The sequence below is a fragment of the Sinohyriopsis cumingii genome, chromosome 2, assembly GCF_028554795.1.
Source record: "Sinohyriopsis cumingii isolate HCF-2022 chromosome 2, ASM2855479v2, whole genome shotgun sequence".
NCBI lineage: Eukaryota > Metazoa > Mollusca > Bivalvia > Unionida > Unionidae > Sinohyriopsis > Sinohyriopsis cumingii.
The window spans coordinates 147,535,730-147,556,714 of NC_142962.1; the positions used below are offsets into that span (position 1 = coordinate 147,535,730).

At 35.6% G+C, this 20,985-nt stretch overlaps 1 protein-coding gene across 2 annotated transcripts in view; it reads right to left on the reverse strand.

The window, feature by feature from the left end:
• Positions 1-20,985, reverse strand: part of LOC149806041 (polycomb protein suz12-B-like) — a 54,396-nt gene that overhangs the window by 27,214 nt on the left and 6,197 nt on the right. For both annotated transcript variants that reach the window (XM_089950903.1, XM_089950902.1), the window contains exons 2-7: positions 20,906-20,952; positions 18,738-18,802; positions 13,790-13,858; positions 7,971-8,023; positions 3,465-3,532; positions 214-448 (exon numbers count right to left, since the gene is read on the reverse strand). In XM_089950903.1, coding sequence (XP_089807029.1) covers positions 214-448; positions 3,465-3,532; positions 7,971-8,023; positions 13,790-13,858; positions 18,738-18,802; positions 20,906-20,952 — 537 coding nt within the window. The remainder of the gene's footprint in view (positions 1-213; positions 449-3,464; positions 3,533-7,970; positions 8,024-13,789; positions 13,859-18,737; positions 18,803-20,905; positions 20,953-20,985) is intronic.

Sequence of the window (20,985 nt, forward strand, 5' to 3'; positions counted from 1 at the left end):
CTTGAACCCACGCAGACAGAGGTGAGATGGCAGTGATCTGGAACGGTGAGCGCTTTAGACCACTCGGCCACTCGGGGCCCCAGATGGAATGGTATGGAATGACCTACCTGGGTATCTAGCTAATCAAAATTTGAGAATTTTCTCAACATGGGGATACAACAACATTGAGACATACATACATACAGGAGATTAAATTGTATCCAATATATTCACCTGGGTCCATTAGATCTCCATTGCAGATTCCATTAGGAATGGAATGTCTCAGATGACAAGTGACACTGAGGTGTAACACGTACGACTTGACTGAGTGTCCATTATTCTGAGTGAAGGCTTCTGGTGACACATTCAGACTTGGAGTGGTGATGTCATTGGAATCAAAGTCACTGGAAGGGTTGACTGTTACCCTCACTTTTCCGAGACTGGTTTGTATCACAGGGGAAGATGCATCCTGAAGTAAATGACAATCTTATGTATTGCGGATTTTATCTCATATTATCCTAATAATAGTAATTCATTTTGCATCATCAGTTTGATAGTGATGTCCTTGAAATTCAGCTTCATTTCTGAGGCTCCTACCATAAGACCAATAATTATATGTTTTTGCCTCGACCAAAATTGGACCCCCCCCCCAACCTATTATATACAATGCATGCGTATGTGTCTGTGTGCATGGATGAATGTGGGTGGGGTTTTGGACAGCTTTGATAACAATTTTATTTAGCATTTCTGCCTCTGTAACCTATAAACCACATTATTTCATATTTTGAAAATAATATCATCACATATTCCCCTTCTCTTTGTGCCACTCCTGCCCATGGGTGAGGCCATAGTGTCAGGATTTATTATGGAGACACAATCTGGTTCAAGCTCTTTTAAAACAATTATATTTCCATAGACTGCATTAATACAACCTGGGTTTGGAACACATCATCATCACATTTTCCCCTTCGCTCTGTACCACTTCTAACCCATGGTTCTGCTTCGGGTGTGGCCATGGGGTCAAAAATTATACTTGGGACACATTTTGTCTACAAATTTTGTTTAAAGTTTTTTTTTCTAATTTACTTCATATTTGTCATATATTCAAATGTTATGACCTACTTCCTTCTCCCAGAACCAATACTACCATTGGGTTCTTCCTATGGTTGGGGTCATAGGGCCAAGAATTATGATAGAAATACATTTTGATAACAGCTTTGGTTAAACAGAAAATTTCATTACTCGTACTTCCATAATCCCTTATACAATTTACTTCATATTCTGAGAAGACTATTATCACAAACACCCCTTCTCTCAATGCCACTCTTGTGCCTTGGTTCTGTTCACAGGAACAGGAATATTGGGATAGATTTAAGTCAAGTTTATTTCACTATTTGCACTTCCATAACACTTTACCCGATTCACTAAATGTTTTGAATATCATTACAGATCTGCCAACCTTCTAAAATAAGGCAGTTAAAAATTTGTTTTGTAACGCGACTTTTTGGAAGTAAGGTGTAACAAAATATAATGTACTGCTAGTGTTAAGCTGGAAAACCTGCATTTAAAAGTCCTGAAGTGTGATTCAAGACTGATGCGGCAACGGTAAACATTGTGTTTAATGAGGGCTTAAAAGTGTGTAAAGTTTACTTGAACCTTAATTACCTCGAGTACCGTTTCACAAACAGCAGTTCCAAATCCTACAAAGTTCAGTGGCTTCTTGCTATCTCTCAACTTTAAATATTCCTCAATTTTTTTTAATATTTCACATGGGTTGTGTGACAGCAATCATCTTTCCATCCATGAGAAATACTGAAATCAACACATGGTGTCCACTAAATGTAATTGTTTCCCTTCCTGCTTTTATTTCACTAGGAATTTTAATATTCCCTTTTATTCTTCTGTACTATTCAAACTTTTTAATAGGTTTATTGTCCCTTTCTTCTGAAAATGTATCTCTTGATGGACACAATTAAAAAAATCCAAGAACAAAACCAAGCAACAGCTTGATCATACAGACATTTTGCATCACAACATATGTGCAGTTTAAAGTGCTTGATGGTCTCCTGTAAGTTGGTATGGCTCCCGGACCAATACCACTGAATATAATACAAAACCTGCATCCAAATCAAACACAGACAAGCCAGTACTGGGATTTTAACACAATTATATTTATGTAATTTTTGTTCTTATTCTGAAAGTCCGTATCTTAATGGTCATTTCCATAAGACTTACACCAAAATCAAGAGTTGGCAGGTCTGTCATTATATACATCCTTTCTCTCAACAACACTCCTGATTCCTGCTTCTGTCCCAAGGTGGAGGTTACGAAGTCAAGAATTATAATGGTCATATTTTTGGTTAAAAAATTTTCCATTACCCATATTTCCATAGAGTTTAACATCATCATACACTGATCTTCTGGGCTTTACTACTCCTGTCCCTTGTGGAACCATGGGATGATTACATAGGACACCTTTTAATTAGTTCTGATTCCACCTCTTATGTTTGAATGAACTTTTTATCAAGCTTCACTTTAAATTCAGAACATTATTTAATTGTAAACTCCAGTATATTTTCCCTGTATTTCTGTTGTTCTCTGGGTTAATTGTCTGACTCGGACCATGGAGTCAAGAAATAGGCCATACTCTGGTCAATGTTTTTTCTTGTATTCAAATAAACCCCAACACAATTCATTTAACTGGAATAATACACGACCACATACTTCCCTTCTTCCTGATGCCCAAGAGTTATAATTATCATTAATATTAGAATCATATTAATTTCAATCAAGCCTTATCCAATTCAAAGCATATATGGATTATAAAATAATCACATTCTAACCCATGTGCCACTTCTGCTGTTTGGTTATGCCCTTACTGTGTCAAAAAGTACAATTTTGGGGTTATAATTTTTGCGCATTGTTTGGAATATACAACATCATATACTTCCCTTACTTCCTGAAGCATTCCTGTCCTTGGGTCATGCCCCTGGTTGGCACCACGGGGTTATGCCCTTGACATATAGACAGTTCTTGCTTTCTTAAGATTTCACTCTGTTAGTAAAATACATCACTATTAAATGCAAAGAAAAGCAGTATTGAATAAAAAATGAAATGGTAGAAATCAACTGCCTAGCAAAGAAAAGTTTTATTTTACCACCATTTGGGTATACACCAGCACACCATCTACAAAATACGGATGATCACAATGACTGCATATATTTTTTATATACATAATGTCAAACATCTTCCTTGCAGCTAATCTATCTAAAGTTTATGAAATTTCTTTGAAATAAACAACTCATTAACCATATTGTAAGGAATAATGAAGACAGCAGCTGTACTACTGCATATCAGAAATTATCTTCATGAAATAAAACCAGACCAAGCATTTTATTTGAAAGTGAGAGATCTTTTGTCCATTTCAACCTAAGAATCATGTAAAAGTCATGACAGTTCCTGAGTGCTACCTTTTTCTATTTTACCTTTCTTTTCTTGTGACATATCTTCATAAGAATAGCTTCAACCTCAACTTCATTGGTATCTAAAGGCACTGAAAAAAATCATAGTATCCATAAATATACTGCTTATGAGATCATTATTTGACTTTTATAGAACTACAGTCTCAATAATGACAAGAAAATTACTCAAAACTGTTATATACATTTTTAAGGCATAAGTAATATAAAATGTCATAGAAGGTACCTGCATCTTCACATGATTTTTCATGACACTTTGGACAAACACACAGCCCACAGTGAAATGGTATGGACTTAAAAAACCCCCAAAAAACAATGCTTTCCAGTTTCGTGTTAAAAATAAACATGGACTGATGCTCTACAGACCAAAAAGAATATCCAGGAATTCAAGATAGGACCATTTCTAATTTTAAACTGCTGAATGTTGAAATTATGTCTATAACATTTACTTTAGCTATAACAAGATTTTCAAATTAGATCAGCATCATTTTCATCTAGGACCAACTAGACACCATTAGAAGTCTAGGACCAACTAGACACCATCAGAAGTCTAGGACCAACTAGACACCATTAGAAGTCAAGGACCAACTAGACACCATTTGAAGTCTAGGACCAACTAGACACCATTAGAAGTCTTTTGGTGAAAACTCAATGTCAACATGGTCATCCACTCAAGAGGAGAAGCAACAAGATTTTCAAGATGGCTACCATGGTGGCTATAATGGATGTCAGATGAACAACATTTTGATTTAGAATTAAGTAAACAAGATAGAATGTCTTTTGGTGAAACACCTTGTTGGTATGACCATTCATCTCAAAGTAGTAGTAACAAGATTTTCAAAATGGCCATTACAGTGGAGGTCAGATTAGCACCAGTTTCATTCAGAATCAAGATCTTACGTCTTCAATATGATTTTACACTGATCATGCATAGAATTCAACAGGATTTTCAAGATAACTGCCATGGCAGCCATATTGGATGTCACATCAGCACCATTTTCTTTCAGGTCCATCGATGCATCACAAGAAGTCTTTTGGTGAAAACTCCATTCTGATATTGTCATCAATCTAGGTGGATTGCAATAGCCATTTTCAAGAATGCAACTGTGGCAATCATACTGGATGCCCAAGCAACACCATTTTCATTTTGAAACAAGATCTAAGAAGTTTTCTATCAAAAACCCCATGTCATTGTCTTTCCATTCTGAAGAAGCCACAGTAATAAGAATTTCAAGATGACTGTCAGTGGCCATATTAGACTACACAACAGCAAAATTTTCATGTAGGAACAAAATAAACATAATAGAAGTCTTTTCATGAAACCCCATGCTGGTGTGCCCATCTTTTCATCAAAGCCTTACGATGATGTGCCTATCTTTTCATGAAAGCCCCATGCTGATGTGCCCATCTTTTCATGAAAGCCTTATATTGATGTGCCCATCTTTTCATGAAAGCCCTATGTTGATGTGCCCATCTTTTTATCAAAGCCCTATGCTGATGTGCCCATCTTTTCATGAGGAGCAGCAATAAAAAGATTTTCAAGATGGAAACTGGTGACCACACAAGATGTCCTAGCAGCACCATTGTCATATAGGACTAACCTGACCATCCTCCAAGAAATTTGGGAAGAGTGGTGATAACAAACTTGTACTAACAAACAACAGACACTCCCACATGCTCTTCTGCTCTGGAGCTTCGAAATTTTGGTTCATCAGAATTATTTTTTTAAAATAATTTTCTCCTCCATTTACCACATGAACCATAGTTGCATGACCTAACGTTATTATTTATATATAACAATTTTCTCCATGCTACTCAACATACACACTATTATTATATGCTCATTTTTTCTCTGTAAACTTTACATTGTCAGAATCTTTCAGTATTGAACTCATGTGTGCACAACAGTGTATTAGGAACTGCATTGTAAACAAATCGTGTACACTCTCATAGTAGACGGTTTATGTTTCTGAATGAACAAACCGAGATGTTTCATGGACTGCCACATACCAGCTGCTTTGGCATATTCCATGTTAACTTTTTTGATAAATGTTTCGGAGTTTGGCTAGCTATAAATGCCAGACAGGGTCCTTACAAATATCATGCAAGTGACAAGGCACAAACTGTCTTCTTTAGCTGGTAATAAGAATGGCAAAAAATATACTTACAGTTTTACATCCTGAATTTCCTCAAAATGTACTTTCTTAGTTCTGCAAATCCGAATTACATGAGCTATGTCATGGGTTCTCGGGCTACATTACACATTTCGAAATTGTACTAATTTTGAGTATATTCCAAGTACATTTACATCCTCCTTACTGCACTCAAAATGAAATAAATGATAAATTCCATAGCGCGCCTACTGATAATTGCAATTGAAAGACTTCATATTTTTTCCACATTATGATTTAAAACATTCAATGACAGAACTGAAACACACTTGAAGATGTCAACACGCTCCTCCCTTGCTGCTTCAATCTGATGTATTTCATGTAGAATTGGTACAGATAAATCCAGTCCATCATCATGAAATTTTGCAGAATCGACAAAAATACCAAAATCTGTTCATTCCAGATCAAATGGAAAAAGTTGTTGTAATGCACATTCTTTCCCAATATGACTCCAAATTTCACTTTTAAGTAGACCAAAATGCCATTTTCTTTCAAAAGTAATGTCTAGTGCGCTACTAAGTTCAAATTTATCTGGGCGGAGTTATGTGCGTATTAATATTGTTGTTGTGTAATAATGTTGGGTATTTAGTTTGAAATACGGCATACATTCAGTTACTTTGCTTCTTTTATTGTTTATATAATTAAGCCTAAGGTAGAATAAGAAAATGAGCATATAATAAAAAGGTTACTCATTTGTATGGGAAAATCTGAACTCGTTTTGTCAGATGGATATACTCCCAAGGTCGTGCAGTACTGCCATCCAAAAAGCTTGTTCAAATTTTCCCATACAAATACAGTAACTATAATTATGCAACAGATATGCAGTCTCAGTATAATTACTTACATAATTTGCATTTGTCTAACACAATTTGCTGCAAATGTGAAGCCAATCATGATTAGTAAGCAGCATGCAAAGGTAACCATCATTAAATCATGCTTTCTATTCTCTCTTCAGTGGATGCATACAAATATTGGGAGAAATAATAAGCACCATAATCAGTATTATGCCTGTTAATTATGAAGAAAAATAGGCAGCAAAATCTAGACTAGTCACAACATTCTGAAGATGGAATTAAGCCTTTTTAAAAATAATCATGGTAAGAAACATTACAAGGATCAGCAGACAAAAATAGGATCAGTCGGGAAACTGGCAAATTAAAATATTTTCTGTAAGGTTTTATGTCAGTTGCAAGAGAGTGTGTGATTAGGATTTTTAACGTAGCTTAAAAAAAAATTCAGTCATATCACTATGATATCTGCAGTGTGGCAGTTTATAGTGATGTCTAGCACTGGGGCATCATGTCGCAGACATGTAGCATGATGTCCTACCTAGTCACATTATCCTGACACCAGGCCAACCAGTCCTAACACTAACCTCGTAATGATGAGCACCAAGCGAGGAAGCTGTTAGTACTATTATTGTAAGTCTTTGGTATGACTCAGCCAGTGATCGAACCCAGGACCTCCCTCATCCGAGGCAGATGCTCTAACCACTAGGCAACTGGAGCGGTCAGTTGCAAGAGAAACTTTATAATTTTATTTACCTTGGGCAAGGCACTTTACTTCAACTGCCATGGCACTAAATAACCTAATAATGTTGCAGTGGCAAAAAATTCCAAACCAAACAAACTCTGGTTATAAATTCAGCAGATGTTATCCAGTACTCAATTCCAGCTAAAGAGAAAGTATACCATGCTGTACCACATCTGTATTGGACTTCTAAAGCACAAAAATTGATTGCAGATTTGTCTTGGCTACCAGAAACTTTGACAAGAAGTTTTATCATCCATTACTAGTCCATAATCACTTCTAGAATTTCCAGGGAATGGACAGAACCTATTAATTACAAGTCTGAAATTTACACATTTTTACAGAATTTTCAGGCTGAATAATTAAAAGAGGGTGAATTTAAATTAAATGAAAAAAATATGAACGCAAATTACAAGAATCATATAATAATCATGACATATCTTTTTTCTTTTATATACATCTGCACCCAACCTATGTATAAGTACATAAGCAGACAAAAATAGGATCAGTCGGGAAAGTGGCAAATTAAAATATTTTCTGTAAGGTTTTATGTCAGTTGCAAGAGAGTGTGTGATTAGGATTTTTAATGTAGCTTAAAAGCCCAACCTCTATATCACATCTTAGAACATGTTATGCTAACTATGCCTTTTTAAAGTATCTACAACTGTGCCCAACCAATGTATCACATCTATGATAATGTTACACTTAATGTATATTTGATAAGTACATACAACAGTGCCCTATCTATGCATCTAAGATCAGATCCCACTAACTAGAAATTGATTGGTGGACAGAAAGAACCGCAACTTACCTTGTTCATTGAAAAACCCTGAGAAAACTAGATTCATACATTGTAGATGAGGCCTGTGATAAGAAGAAAAAAAATGTTCATCAAAATACAACATAGCGTGACAGGAACAGCTGTATGTTTTAAAATTTATGCTGTTAAATGATTTTACTGAATCATATTAAATTGTAGTTTTGGTTTGGAGGGGGGTAAACTAACATTAATAGTAAAATACCTATCCTTGTTTACCTTTTCCAAGATGGAATAACTATCGTCCATACTGTTTCCAATGAACTGATTAATCCTACTGTGATTAGGGCATTGGTGTGTGTGTGTGTATATATATATATATATATATATATATATATATATATATATATATATATATATATATATATGTGTGTGTGTATATATATATATATATATATACATATATATATGCGCATGCATCCAGCTAGGGATGAGGATCAGATGGATTTACCCCATTCCCTACAATCCCTCTTAATCCCTATGGAATGAAGGGATATTCAATTCTGAGAAGTGAACTGCCATTCCTATTCATGGTGCCATGGATGCCTGGGCTTTGCCCTAATAGCAGCACTGATAGTGCAGGTCATGGATGCAGACTGTTTGCTTTGTTATATCAAAGAAAAAGGTGGACGGCTGATCTTTTTCACTCAGATGCTTGAAGATGTTTTGAGAAGTATTCTCTCATCCTGCAAAATATGTTATTAGCGGCAGTCAATACATGCCAATCCCCCAAGAAGTATAAGCTATACGCATAATTATTGCTAATATTTACAAAAAAGTGTAATTTGGGCAAAAACAGCATGTAATCTAAATATTACATGCCACAATTACAGTACATTGTACGAAAAGATTACATATTTATTTTTTTATACTAACCCAGCTCTGCAGCTGTTCAAAATTCTTGTCACAAAGGGCAAAATCCTTATGGATTAGAACCAGAATAAAAACACAGAATATACTGAGAAATTATTTATATGCAGCACTCGCTTTAACTAATGTACATGTGTAACTTTTGCTGAATGATCATAAACATGATGTCAGGAATTCTACAATGAGCATGGCATGCTCAATCCTAGTGCCCTATTACATTATTCTCACATTCTTCTTTTAAAGTTTGAAAAGCAGAATTGATCTGTCATTTTCCCGATCTGACATGTTTTGAAGTTTGAAAAGATCCATCTGCTCATACATTTTCAGTAATGTAACATCCACAACTCATGCTGTAAGGCATTAAACTGAAAAAATACAGACTGGTTCACTACCAAACTAGCTTTTCAATATAATTAATCTGTGATGATAAGTTCAGATTTGAAAAAACCCATCTGTTTTCTTGGAAATGGGTCATATACAGTTGCTATAAACAGGAAAGTACTCTTATGCTATTCTTATCCAGCAGTCATCTTTTTAAGAATATTCTCAAATTTATGAGTGAAATTTCAAAGATGATAAAAAAATGACAAAAAAACAACAACTTTTATTGCATTGTTTTATTTTATTTTTGTACCAAAAAAAAGCATACCCGGTAATCCATTTACAAGCAAGTGTAAGACATGAAAGACATGCGAAATGTGTAATGGTTGCCATGTATGACAGTCCCATAACTCCCAACTCCCTACGAGAAGTTGGTGGACAATGATATCCATACCTCCAGATCTCCCCCATGACACAGAGAAATGGGGTGGGTTGGAAGTACTGCTTCTCAAGAGCAAGTGCATGATGAGGATGTCCCTTCTATCTTGGTGGATTCTAATTTGAAATGGTGGTACCATCTTCTTTCCCTGGATTTGTGTCTCAAGCTTTCATACACAGAAGACAAGAAAGTTCTCTCCACTTTAATGAGACTCTTGAGGGCTGCTTCATGCCAACATCTACTTTAGCTCCCCTATTAGACTATTATTATGGCATTAGGTTTTTGAGCGGCAAGGAGTTTGCTAGGCAACAAAAGCAACCGTCTATCCCTGCCCCCTACTATGACTGGGCTCAGCAGCCACCTACAGAGCGCACTCCTGTACGGCCCCTTAAACCACACAGCCCACATTCTCTGAATGCTGCAGCGTCACAAGTGGGGAGTTCATCAGAAACCTGGTCTTGCCTTCCAAATAAGACAGGAGCTTACAGCTAGGTTGCTTGTCACCCTAACATCACATGGCAATCATTTTGGACAGCCTCATACAGCCTTCTATAGGAGGAATCTCTATCTGCACTACAGTACTTGCTGGAGGCAGTCACAAAAACCTTGCTTATGTCAACTGTGCCGTCAGTGGGGCTGCTCCACCCGAGCGGGGATCTTGCCCTGGACACCTTGAGGTCTCATTCCCTATATGGAATTCCAAACCTGAGGGACATGCAACACCGGTCTCTTGCACCAGCACCTGGCCAGTCAATAAATAGGCCAGGAAATGTATTTGTCCTGATCACCTCTCTGGGGCTTCAGCAATGTTTCTTCAAAGGGAATCATTATCTCCGAGAAGGGACAAGCTGTCACAGCACAGGAGGCATCTTCTTCACAGCAGCCCAGATTCTCCACCTTAACACATGGCTCATATCAAACTATCAGTCTACTGGGACAACTTTTCGAGCAAAGATGCCAACTGCATTGTCCAAGCAAAAAGATGGTAAATGTCTAAGGTCTACAATGCAAAGTGGAGAATCTTCTGTGACTGGTGTAGTAGGAAGCACATTGATCCTAGCTGTTCCTGTCAAAGTGCACTGGCAGACTTTCTTCTCTTCCTGCTTAAAGTGAGAGAATGTTCAGTCTCTACAATTAGAGGCTATAGGGCTATATCGAAGCCCTGTCTATCATGAAAAAGTTTCCTAAGGGTCTGGCCATTAGCTCTGATCCTCACCTCCCTGATTTGATCAAGTATTTTAAGCTGCAGAGAGCTGTATCACACTCACTAATGCCCACATAGAATCACTCTGGCATTTCATGACTTTGTCAAGTTTTTATGAACAGTTGGGTGAAGTGTCTCTCCTTATCGTTAAAACTGTCTTCCACTCTCTCTATCATCTGTGAACGAGCACGCTTCATACCTTGTATGTACAAAAGGGTAATTTACAGTTCAATGGTAATTACAATTTTGCTTCTCTCGTTTGTAAACCTGGGTTTCTGGCTAAGAACCAGAAGTCTTCAGTAGTTCCACTTCATATTGATATCTTCAGTCTCAATTCTATCTGTACTGAGGATGATCAATATAGACTTCTATGCCCAGTCAGGGTTTTATTGTTATATCTGGCTGTTTCAACAGGGATAAGAAAGGGAATGGATTGTCTTTCTTACCCATTTAGGGTTCTGCCGATATCTTGGCATTAACCATTTCCAGTTGTATTTGTCCTCTCTATCAAGAGAGCAAATCAGTCTCAATGAGAGGAATCCCTCCTTTATCAGAAATAAAGCAAGTGATATAAAGGCTACTGCTACTTCATAGGCCTATATAACTCATTTATCATTGGAGGATATCAGAAGAGCCAAATTTGAATGGTCTGATACTATTTTGTACTCCTTCTAACACTGGTCTTTGGTACATACAAACAAAAACATACTTTTCTTGGGTCCAATATTAACTGCATAAAAAGTGGCCCAATCTGTCACCAATTTTAGTGCTCGCTCCTACAGAAAGGGCAAGTATATCAAAATTTTAAACCAGTATTTTGAGGCCATCTGGCTTCCCATGAACTGGCAAATTCAGCAAGGCAATAGTGACAGGTTAAATAATACTGTTATTAAAATGGGGAGAGGGCGATAAATAAATTTTAATGATGTGGCAGGTAGGTATCACTAATGCAAGATTCACTTCTCCCACCACATTCTTATGTCCCACAGTAGCCTGGTCCAAGAAAAACAGTATGGCTACAGCACATGGGCAATAATGTTGGGAGTCAAGCTGGGTCTGTGTTCTTTCTCTTCTAGACTTCTATGCGATCATGCAATTTTATAATGTGGACGAGGATAATGCCATCCCAGAAAGGTAAGCAAGGCAAATTAGTGACTGATAAGTTTTACTTTCATAAAAATTTGTTTGCCTCCCCTCCACTATAGGAAAAGCTAAATGTTTTAAAATTCATGCTGTTAAATGACTTTATTGAATCACACATCAAAAGGTAGTCACTCAAATGGACTGAAAATTAAGATAGAACCATTTATGCTAAGGGTTGAAACTACCTCTGATATTCTTCAGAAATAACAAGACTGTCAAATTAACTGCTATGGGTGTCAGATTGGCACTATTTTCATTTATGACCAAAAAGATACAAGGGCTGTTCCATAAAAACATACATGGGACCCACGGAAGGCACTTTTAAAAAAGGGTACTCACCCATGGATGCAATTTAGAATTTTCTTATCATTTTAATATGAACTTTGTGAAATCAAAGCACCCTGGCATATATTTTTAAAAATATGCCTTCCCTGGGTACCATATATGTTCAAATGGAACAGCCCTAAGAAGTTTCTGATGGGAATCCCATGCTGATATGACTTTCCTTTTTGGTAACAATAACAAGAATTTTAAGATGGCTGCCATGGTGGCACAATTTTAATTTTGGACATGCCAGACATTTGGAAAAGTCTTTTGGAGAAAGCACAATATTGATCCAACCAACCATCTAGAGGATGTATCTATAACAAGATTTTCAAAATGGCCATTGTGACAGTCATACGTGAACTCAGATTGGCACCATTTTCATTTACAACCAACCAAACACAAGAAGTCGTTCAGTGAAAACCCCATGCTGATAATAACAAGATTTTGAAGATGGCCACTCTGGTGGCCACATTGGATGTGCCAGCAGCTCCCTTTTTATTTAGGACCAACTAGAAATCATATGAAGTCTTCTGGAAAAATAAATTTTTGCTGAAGTGAAGTGATAACAAGATTTTCAAGGCAACAAATATGGTGACCATATTGCAAGTCAGATTGGCACTATTTTCATTTAGAATCAACATGACATTATATAAAAAGTCTTCTGGTAAAAAAAAAAAAAACATTTCAATATGACTTTCCGCTCAGGAGGGGTAGCAATAACAAGATTTTCAAAATCAATGCTGTGGTGGCCATATTAGATGCCAAATTGGCACCATTTTCATTTAGTACAAACTGGATATCACAGGAAGTCCTTCAGTGAAAACTCCATGTTGATATAACCATCCATTTAGGAGTAATAATAACAATGTTTCAAAATGTGCACTTTAGCAGCCATATCAGATCAGCACCATTTTTATTTAGGACCAACTAGACATCATAAGAAGCGTTCTGGTGAAATCCCCACGTCAACATGACTTTCCATTCAGGAAAAGGATCAAGATTTTTAATATGGTCGCCATGGTGATCATATTAGATGTCAGATTTACACCATTTTCATTTGGGATCAACTAGACTATGAGATGAATGTGTGAGTAAAATTTCATGCAGCAACAACGCCATACCATCCCATAATCTATTCTGGTCGATGACTGTGTAGCTAACTCAATATTAATCATAATATTAACATGAAATGTTTTCCTCGATCTAAATGAATACTTGCTACTAATTCAGACAGTCAGATGGACAAAACTTTGTTAAGATTAATAAGTTTGAGAGACAACAGGATATTCATATGCTATTTTTCAAGAGGTGAAAGGTTAATGAAATTAATTTGATAGCTGTCAAACCTTGGTTCAACATTCATTTTCTCAATGCAAGTGAGAAGGTCAAACAAATGGATAATCAGGATACAAGATAATGTGACTATCTTAAAAAGACTGTTGAATGGAACCAATGATTGAAGGAACAAGAAAACAAAACTTTTAAAGCTTCTTTTCAAATATGAATTACCTTCCAGAAACTGGCTCTTTCCTTTTTGCCTCAGCTGTTTTGAGGATGGACTCCACCTTGAATACTTTTCTGCAATATTTAAGAATATATTAAAATCAGGCCACCAGATTTATTAATAATACAAATACATTAAAATCATTCCACCAGATTTATTTACAATATAAACAGATAACCAGGATGTGATTTGGTTATAATAGCTAAAACAATTAATTAGTATTACCAATCTAGACGGCTGATGTATTAGAATGTGAATCTGGTAGCCTTGGAAATTATACTTACAGCAAAATTCCAAAAATCAGTTTTCCATATAATCAATTTTAATAACTTGGGAAATTAATTATGTGGAGGACATACTGGGAGTAAATATGAATCAATCCAGATAATTAAGTTGTTGTTGTGGGGTTTAATGCCATTTTTCAGCACACGATAGGCTATACATGGCGGCCAGTATTATTGGTGGAGGAAGAACCCGGGAAGACCCGAAAAGAACCACCGACCCACGAGAAGCTACTGGCAAGCTTTCTCACATACCCACATTGGCTGAATCCAAGACTAGAACCGGCGCTGATAGAGGTGAGATGGCAGTGATCCGTAATGGAGAGCGCTTTAGACCACTTGGCCACTCGGGGCCCCTCAGATAATTAAGTACAATAAAATAGGAAGTTAAGTTTGCTGGTGATATTGTGGAGTCCATATGAACAAACAATCCAGATATTAAATTTAATCAATAACAGAGGTCAGCCTGGTAAGCAGAACAAAACTTCATTTTTCGGAAACCAACATTACCCTGCTTAGTTACTTGGGGTGAAGATGAAGTTCATATTTTCGTAGCTAAATTATGGGATAAATTTCTACATGTACAATGTGTGTGATGATATGTGACCAATACCACCACCTATTTCAGAGGCTTCCATGGCTGACACAAACAAATCTAGTTTTATTTACCAAAATAACTGATTTACAACATACCTAACTTGGATAAAAATTTGCAGAGGTACTTGCAATGGAATTACTCATGAAATGCATGCAACTGATATGTGAACGTTGACATTTGAAAGAAAATTTGCAATTGATCACTAATTCTCAGTACCACTACAGGAGTTTGACGTTTTGTCGTTACAAAAATTAGTTTTTTTTTGGGCAAATTGTCAAACTCCTGTGGTATCATCTAATCAGATAAGTTCAACTGTTTGTATTTTTAATTGTGATGGGTACATAGGAATTTATTTTTAATTAATGATAAAGTAATGAATTCTGCTTTATACTTGTCAAGATGTTTCTAACAAGTTTATTGGTATTTCAGAATTGAGAAAATATTAGATGAATATCATCATCATTAATAAATATGTGATGGATAGATTAATAAAATATAATATTGTTCCATTATTGTTGTTCACTAGATTTACATACCAACAGAATATTAAATAATCAAGCCTGACACAATGCAAATTAAATTTATTTATCAAGTCACCATCAACCAATATACATACACAAATACTTTATACATATGAATACACTTGAAATGTAAATGCATATAGGAAAATATTTTCTAACTTGAACCAACTCTCTCCATGACCAAACAAACATCTCTTTAACTTTCTGACCTAACTTGAGCCCTGAATATGAACTTACTCTGCTTGTATAAACAAACAATCCAGATTATCAATTATAATCAATTCAAAAATTTATGGACTATACAGTGGGAGTCTGTACAATCAATACTTGAAATTATCAATCGCAATAATTTGGGAATGTTTTTATACATCTGTACTACACTGTCATGAATGATGTCCATATAGTGTTTGTAGCTGTACAACACGGTTAAACTTTATTAACCAGTGGCTCTAAAACTAAGTTTTGCTGGATTTTAATCAAATCAGAGATGGTTCATCCTTCCCATAATCACAACTGCAATCTGACATATATGCTTTAAAAAATAAACCCATCTTCTTGAGTGACAATACTCCTAATTTTATCATTCCACATACAAAACTAATCATGTTTTAAATTGTATGTATAGAGTCAAATCCAACTTCAAAGAAACTTTGCCAATAATTTTGAATAGAGATAACAAACATTCTTGTTCAAGGCAGTGATGTGTAATACCTTCTGTTTCTTCAACAGCTTCTATGATTTACCCATCTTCAAACATATATATATACTTTATGTATTTAACCGATGCAAATTAGTCTAATGTGCTATCTCATTGCAATATAAAAAGGACTTATCAAACTCAAAATCGCCCTAGCTATTGTCAATCAGAAAACACATGGAATTGTCATTGTTTATCACTGACTTCCTTGATCTTTAAATCACATCTGACTTTTACTTCATAAACTACCCAGTTTTCCATGAGCATTAAGCATGAAGCTATGGAGTGTATTCTAGAGTGTAATTTTCTGAACACTTGATGGATTAAGAAATAAAAACAGGGCTTGAATTATATGATATCCGATCTTTGCACTTTAGTACATTTTTCAGCATGAATGTTTTTACAGTGTGACTACTGCAGTCGCGTATTCTAAAATAGACCCTGTAGCTAAACAATTCATGACTGTTTACTGTTGAAGAGTATATGCTTTACAAGCATACATTGTGGTGTCAAGGAAGACATATTTTTTTCACAGAAATTGTGTTTTATAAATATCATTATGCCTGGGTGTGGCAAACAATAATATTTTTTGAGTGACACATTGTGTTCCTGTAGCTATGAAGACACAATCGAAGTCACTATGAATAAACAAGCCAGACAGTAAGTTTTGTTCACTTGGAAAGTCAGGTATGCATTGAACATGGTGGGAGCTGCTACAAATAAACAATCCAGATAATTAATTTTTCAACCTAAAAGTTTGCATAATATACGGTGGGAGTCACACACAAAAAACCCACCAAATCAATATGGACAATCAAATTTATATAAATGGCAAATAAGGATCCCAGGGAACATGGTGAAAGTCCCTATTAACAAACAATCCATATCAATTTTAATTGGAAAGTTAAGATAGCAGGAGAGATGAAACAAGTCCATTCCTGATAATCAATTTTAACCAGATGTAAAGTTAAGATTTTGAAGATACATCGTTATTTTTTGTGAACATACATTACAAATAATCAATTTTAATCAAAATGGTACATACAGCCACAGATAAATGATTTTCAATTAATCTTCAAGGTACTTATACAAATTTCGGGGGAAAAAAATTATTTTAAAATTTGAATTGAAAAAGTGATAAATTTTATTCAATTTAAACTTTTTGCATTCCATTTGGGAAATTCAAATAAGTTTGGGTAAATAATTAATGAATTTTGAAACAAATTAAAAAATTTTAAATGATAAAATTGATTCTAAATTTGGCAAGTTTTTATGGCAACCCTTTCAATTCAAGAATTATTCAGTATGAACCAAGATCAATTGGGAAGTTAAGATTCCTGGCACAACCAACAATCCAGATTAAGAATGGTAGGAGTTCACACAAACAAGCAATCTATACTACCTAGATTGTAGGGAGTGTGATTGGAGTCCTTGCCAACAAGAGATAATCATTGATGGAATAGTCAGTATTCAACTGTATGGATAATTTTATAGAATTTTTAATACCAAAATTAAATATGCCATGCAAAAACATTCTTTTGTTTTCATAAGATCCCTGAATAAACCACCTTAACAATGCGAAACAATTAACATTCTTTTGTTTTCATAAGATCCCTGAATAAACCACCTTAACAATGCGAAACAATTAAAATTTTCATTATCCATGCACCATACATTTATCAATAAGTCAAGGTGTACATGAAATAGGCCTGGACCTAACGTGGTAGACTACAAAGCAGCACGCCAAGTTGTGACTGATATATGGTCACATCTGCCACAAGTTCAAAACTGGCGAGCGAAAGCTGTCAACTGCCGAATCATAATGTGGCTACATAAAATGACATCAACACTTGCAAATAAATACCAAATTTTGCACTATATGCATTCAGCCAATACAATTTCATCCATGGCATAATCTTATCGTCATTGTCAGAATGGTTATTACTACATAAAGCCGAAGTAACATGTGAGTAATCTAAACAAGAGCCTATAAGTGACCAGTATAATCAATCTTAGTTAATGGTTCTGATCTTTAACAAAATGGCTGCTGAGACAAAATAATGACAATTTAGTTGGTAATAAACTTATCAAACTACCATAAATGAAGATTAAATTATCTAAAGGGAAAGCAAAGCTGGTAAAAGACAAGCAACAGTTAGTCATCTCATAACAGGGATTAGACAGCTGTATTCAGAGTTGCTAGCACTTGGTGTCATTAAAAAGGTCAGATTAAAGGGATACCAAATAAGCATCATCATAGTACAAAAATAAAAGTACAATCAAATGATGATGGACTATAAAGATCCATGATCTTGTCAATATAAGGCCCCATATCAAATTCTATTGAAACAGCATTATTCCTATTAAAAGTATATCACAGAACCCCAAATGTGTGAAAAAAGGGACCATCAGGGGCCACAACTCCATTAAATGACAATCACCATCATTTGTGATCTGGTCAATATAAGGGTTGTTCATTAAATATCACATGGGACCCAGGGAAGACACTTTCAAAGTGGGTACTCACAAATTGATGCAATTTTTTAAAAAAATTACAATTTTAATATGAACTCTATGAAACCAAAGAGCATATTACACCCAAGCCTGGATTTTCCATTTAAAGTTATCCTAAAAAAAAAAAAATGTGAAAGAATGGACACTCATGAGCGTAGCTCCAACAAAGTACATCACAGAATGTTGACAACTAAAGATATTGTCAATAAAGCTGAATGTTAATTTTTACTGAAAACCATCAAATCTGGCTAATGCTGGGGTGCTGAAGCAAAGTATTGATGGACAAATATGTAGACAGATAGATGACTGTCAAACAACATCTAGTTGGGACCCTAATTTTACCTTTTGGCATTTGTGACTGATCGTCTGTGTTTCATGAAGCTGAGGTTCCTCTGGAGATACAGGGGCTGCAAAACAAAGTTCACATATAAAAGTTTTAAACTATTAAAATATTGTTTTCTTCTTCTTACAATTACCAAAAGCACAAGAAAGCAGAGTGCTTACAACAAGGCTAAAGTAAGACTGAAAGCATATTTATATATGTACGGAAACGTTTGGAGGATTGACTTGCCACACTATTAGGAGTAACAATATTTCATAGCGTTTTTCATGCACACAAAAAATGGATTCGTTGGTCAGAAAGATTTTCAAAAACTCATTTATACCACTTCATTTACAAACACCATAGTTGCATTATTATTCTTTTCTGCTTTTTATTAATGTGAGTATTTGAGAAAGAATGCCAGTAGATTCTCATGGGTCAGTGGTTCTTTTCCGGGGTTTTCCCCGGGTTGTTCCTCCAGAGCTGATACTGGCTGGCATGTATCTTGTGCTGAAAAATGGCGTTAAACCCTACAATAACTGCAAGTCCCCTCATCCAAGCTCACAATTTCAACCTCCCGTTTGATAGAATGTTCTAGAATCTATAAGTTATAATAACAGAAATAACCCAAAACCTGTCTGACTATATGCCATAGGTTCATGAGGCATACTCTTCTGCTCTGAACAGGACCAAAAACTATCCAAGCATGGTGGGAGGAGGGAATCTTTCAATAGCAACAGGTAAGTATTGTATTATTAAAATTTGTTTAACACCTCCCCAACTACACTGGAATAGCACTAATACAATACCTGTCTCTAATGCCTTGATGGATTTGCAAGCTCAGAAGACAAGATGGTGTCAGAAAAACTGCAATAAAAATAACATACTTACCATTACAGTAGGGTGTTAACTACTGTCAAGTTCGCAGATTGGACCACTTGGTGCTCAACTACTTAATGTAGCTTTAAAAAAATTCTGTCATATCGCTACAATGTCTGCAGTGAGGCAGCTTACAGTGATGTCTAGCACTGTGGCACCATGCAGCAGACATGTAGCAATATGTCCAAACCAGTCACATTATCCTGACACTACCTTATATGTGCAGAGTGCCATGCAAGGCAGCTGCTAGTAACATTTTTACAAGTCTTTGGTATGAATGGCCAGGGGTCTGAACCCACGACCTTCTGCATCTGAGACAGACACTCTAAGCACTTAGGCCACTAGAGCAGTCCCACTATTTTCAGTTTTATTTATTTCTAAAAAATGCATTTCTGCATGGAGCTTTGTTAAGAAATTTAATGCTGTACATCAAGTTCAGTGGCCAATGCACTGGACCAGAAGGTTCCTTTTTCATTCCCATCATCATATCAGTGAATATTGACTAAAGCTGGGGATAGGCTTATAATTCTACATGCCATGGCATAATTTAATCATCATAGTATTGCTGGCATCAAACAACCAATTTAACGATTTATACAATGTGTGTGTTGGTGTAGTTCTTTATGGCCACTTAACAGCGGCTATGTAGTGCCAACAAAAGGTTATTTTCAATAAATGTAAAATTAAACTGCACAAACACATACAAAGATAAAGACTTTCAAATAAATGTACAATTAAGGACAAAATAAATTATAAAATGTGAACAAATAAACATTCTGTACAATATATAAAAAATAACAGGTAAAGGTAAATCATGTAAAACCTTTAAACATGATTAACAGAACAAGCCCCTCAATTTTCAATCACCAAATGCTTTATTATGATGAACTGCCATCCAAAAAATTTCATCATCACTGCCAATTTCGGTGATCGCTAGCACCAGATAGTTTATCAGTGTTCTCCCAAAGCCAATAACAGAAAGAACATTATCATTAATTACATCTCAATGCACATTCTCTTCTTTTTAACTGCTGTAGCTGGTTACTTCTTGCATTATACTATCTCGTCTTGAACTTCTGTATTATTTTCTTGCTGTGGAGGTTTGCAATGAATCACATTACAATTCAGAGCAATTTGAACATACTGGTACATGTAGTATGGCTACGGTAACAACAGCATGCAAAGTAACCCGATTCAAAGGCAGCCAATCAGAATGAATACATTTTAATTATTTCCGTGGAATTCCATCCTACAAGCCATGCAAAATAGAAAAAATACAAGCTAAGGAGATCTGTCCAATTTTACTTACTGAGGCAAGGTGTCGAGTCCGCAGGTATCTGTATATCTGAGTGGGTTCTGCAAGAACAAAATAATTATTTTATAATATCA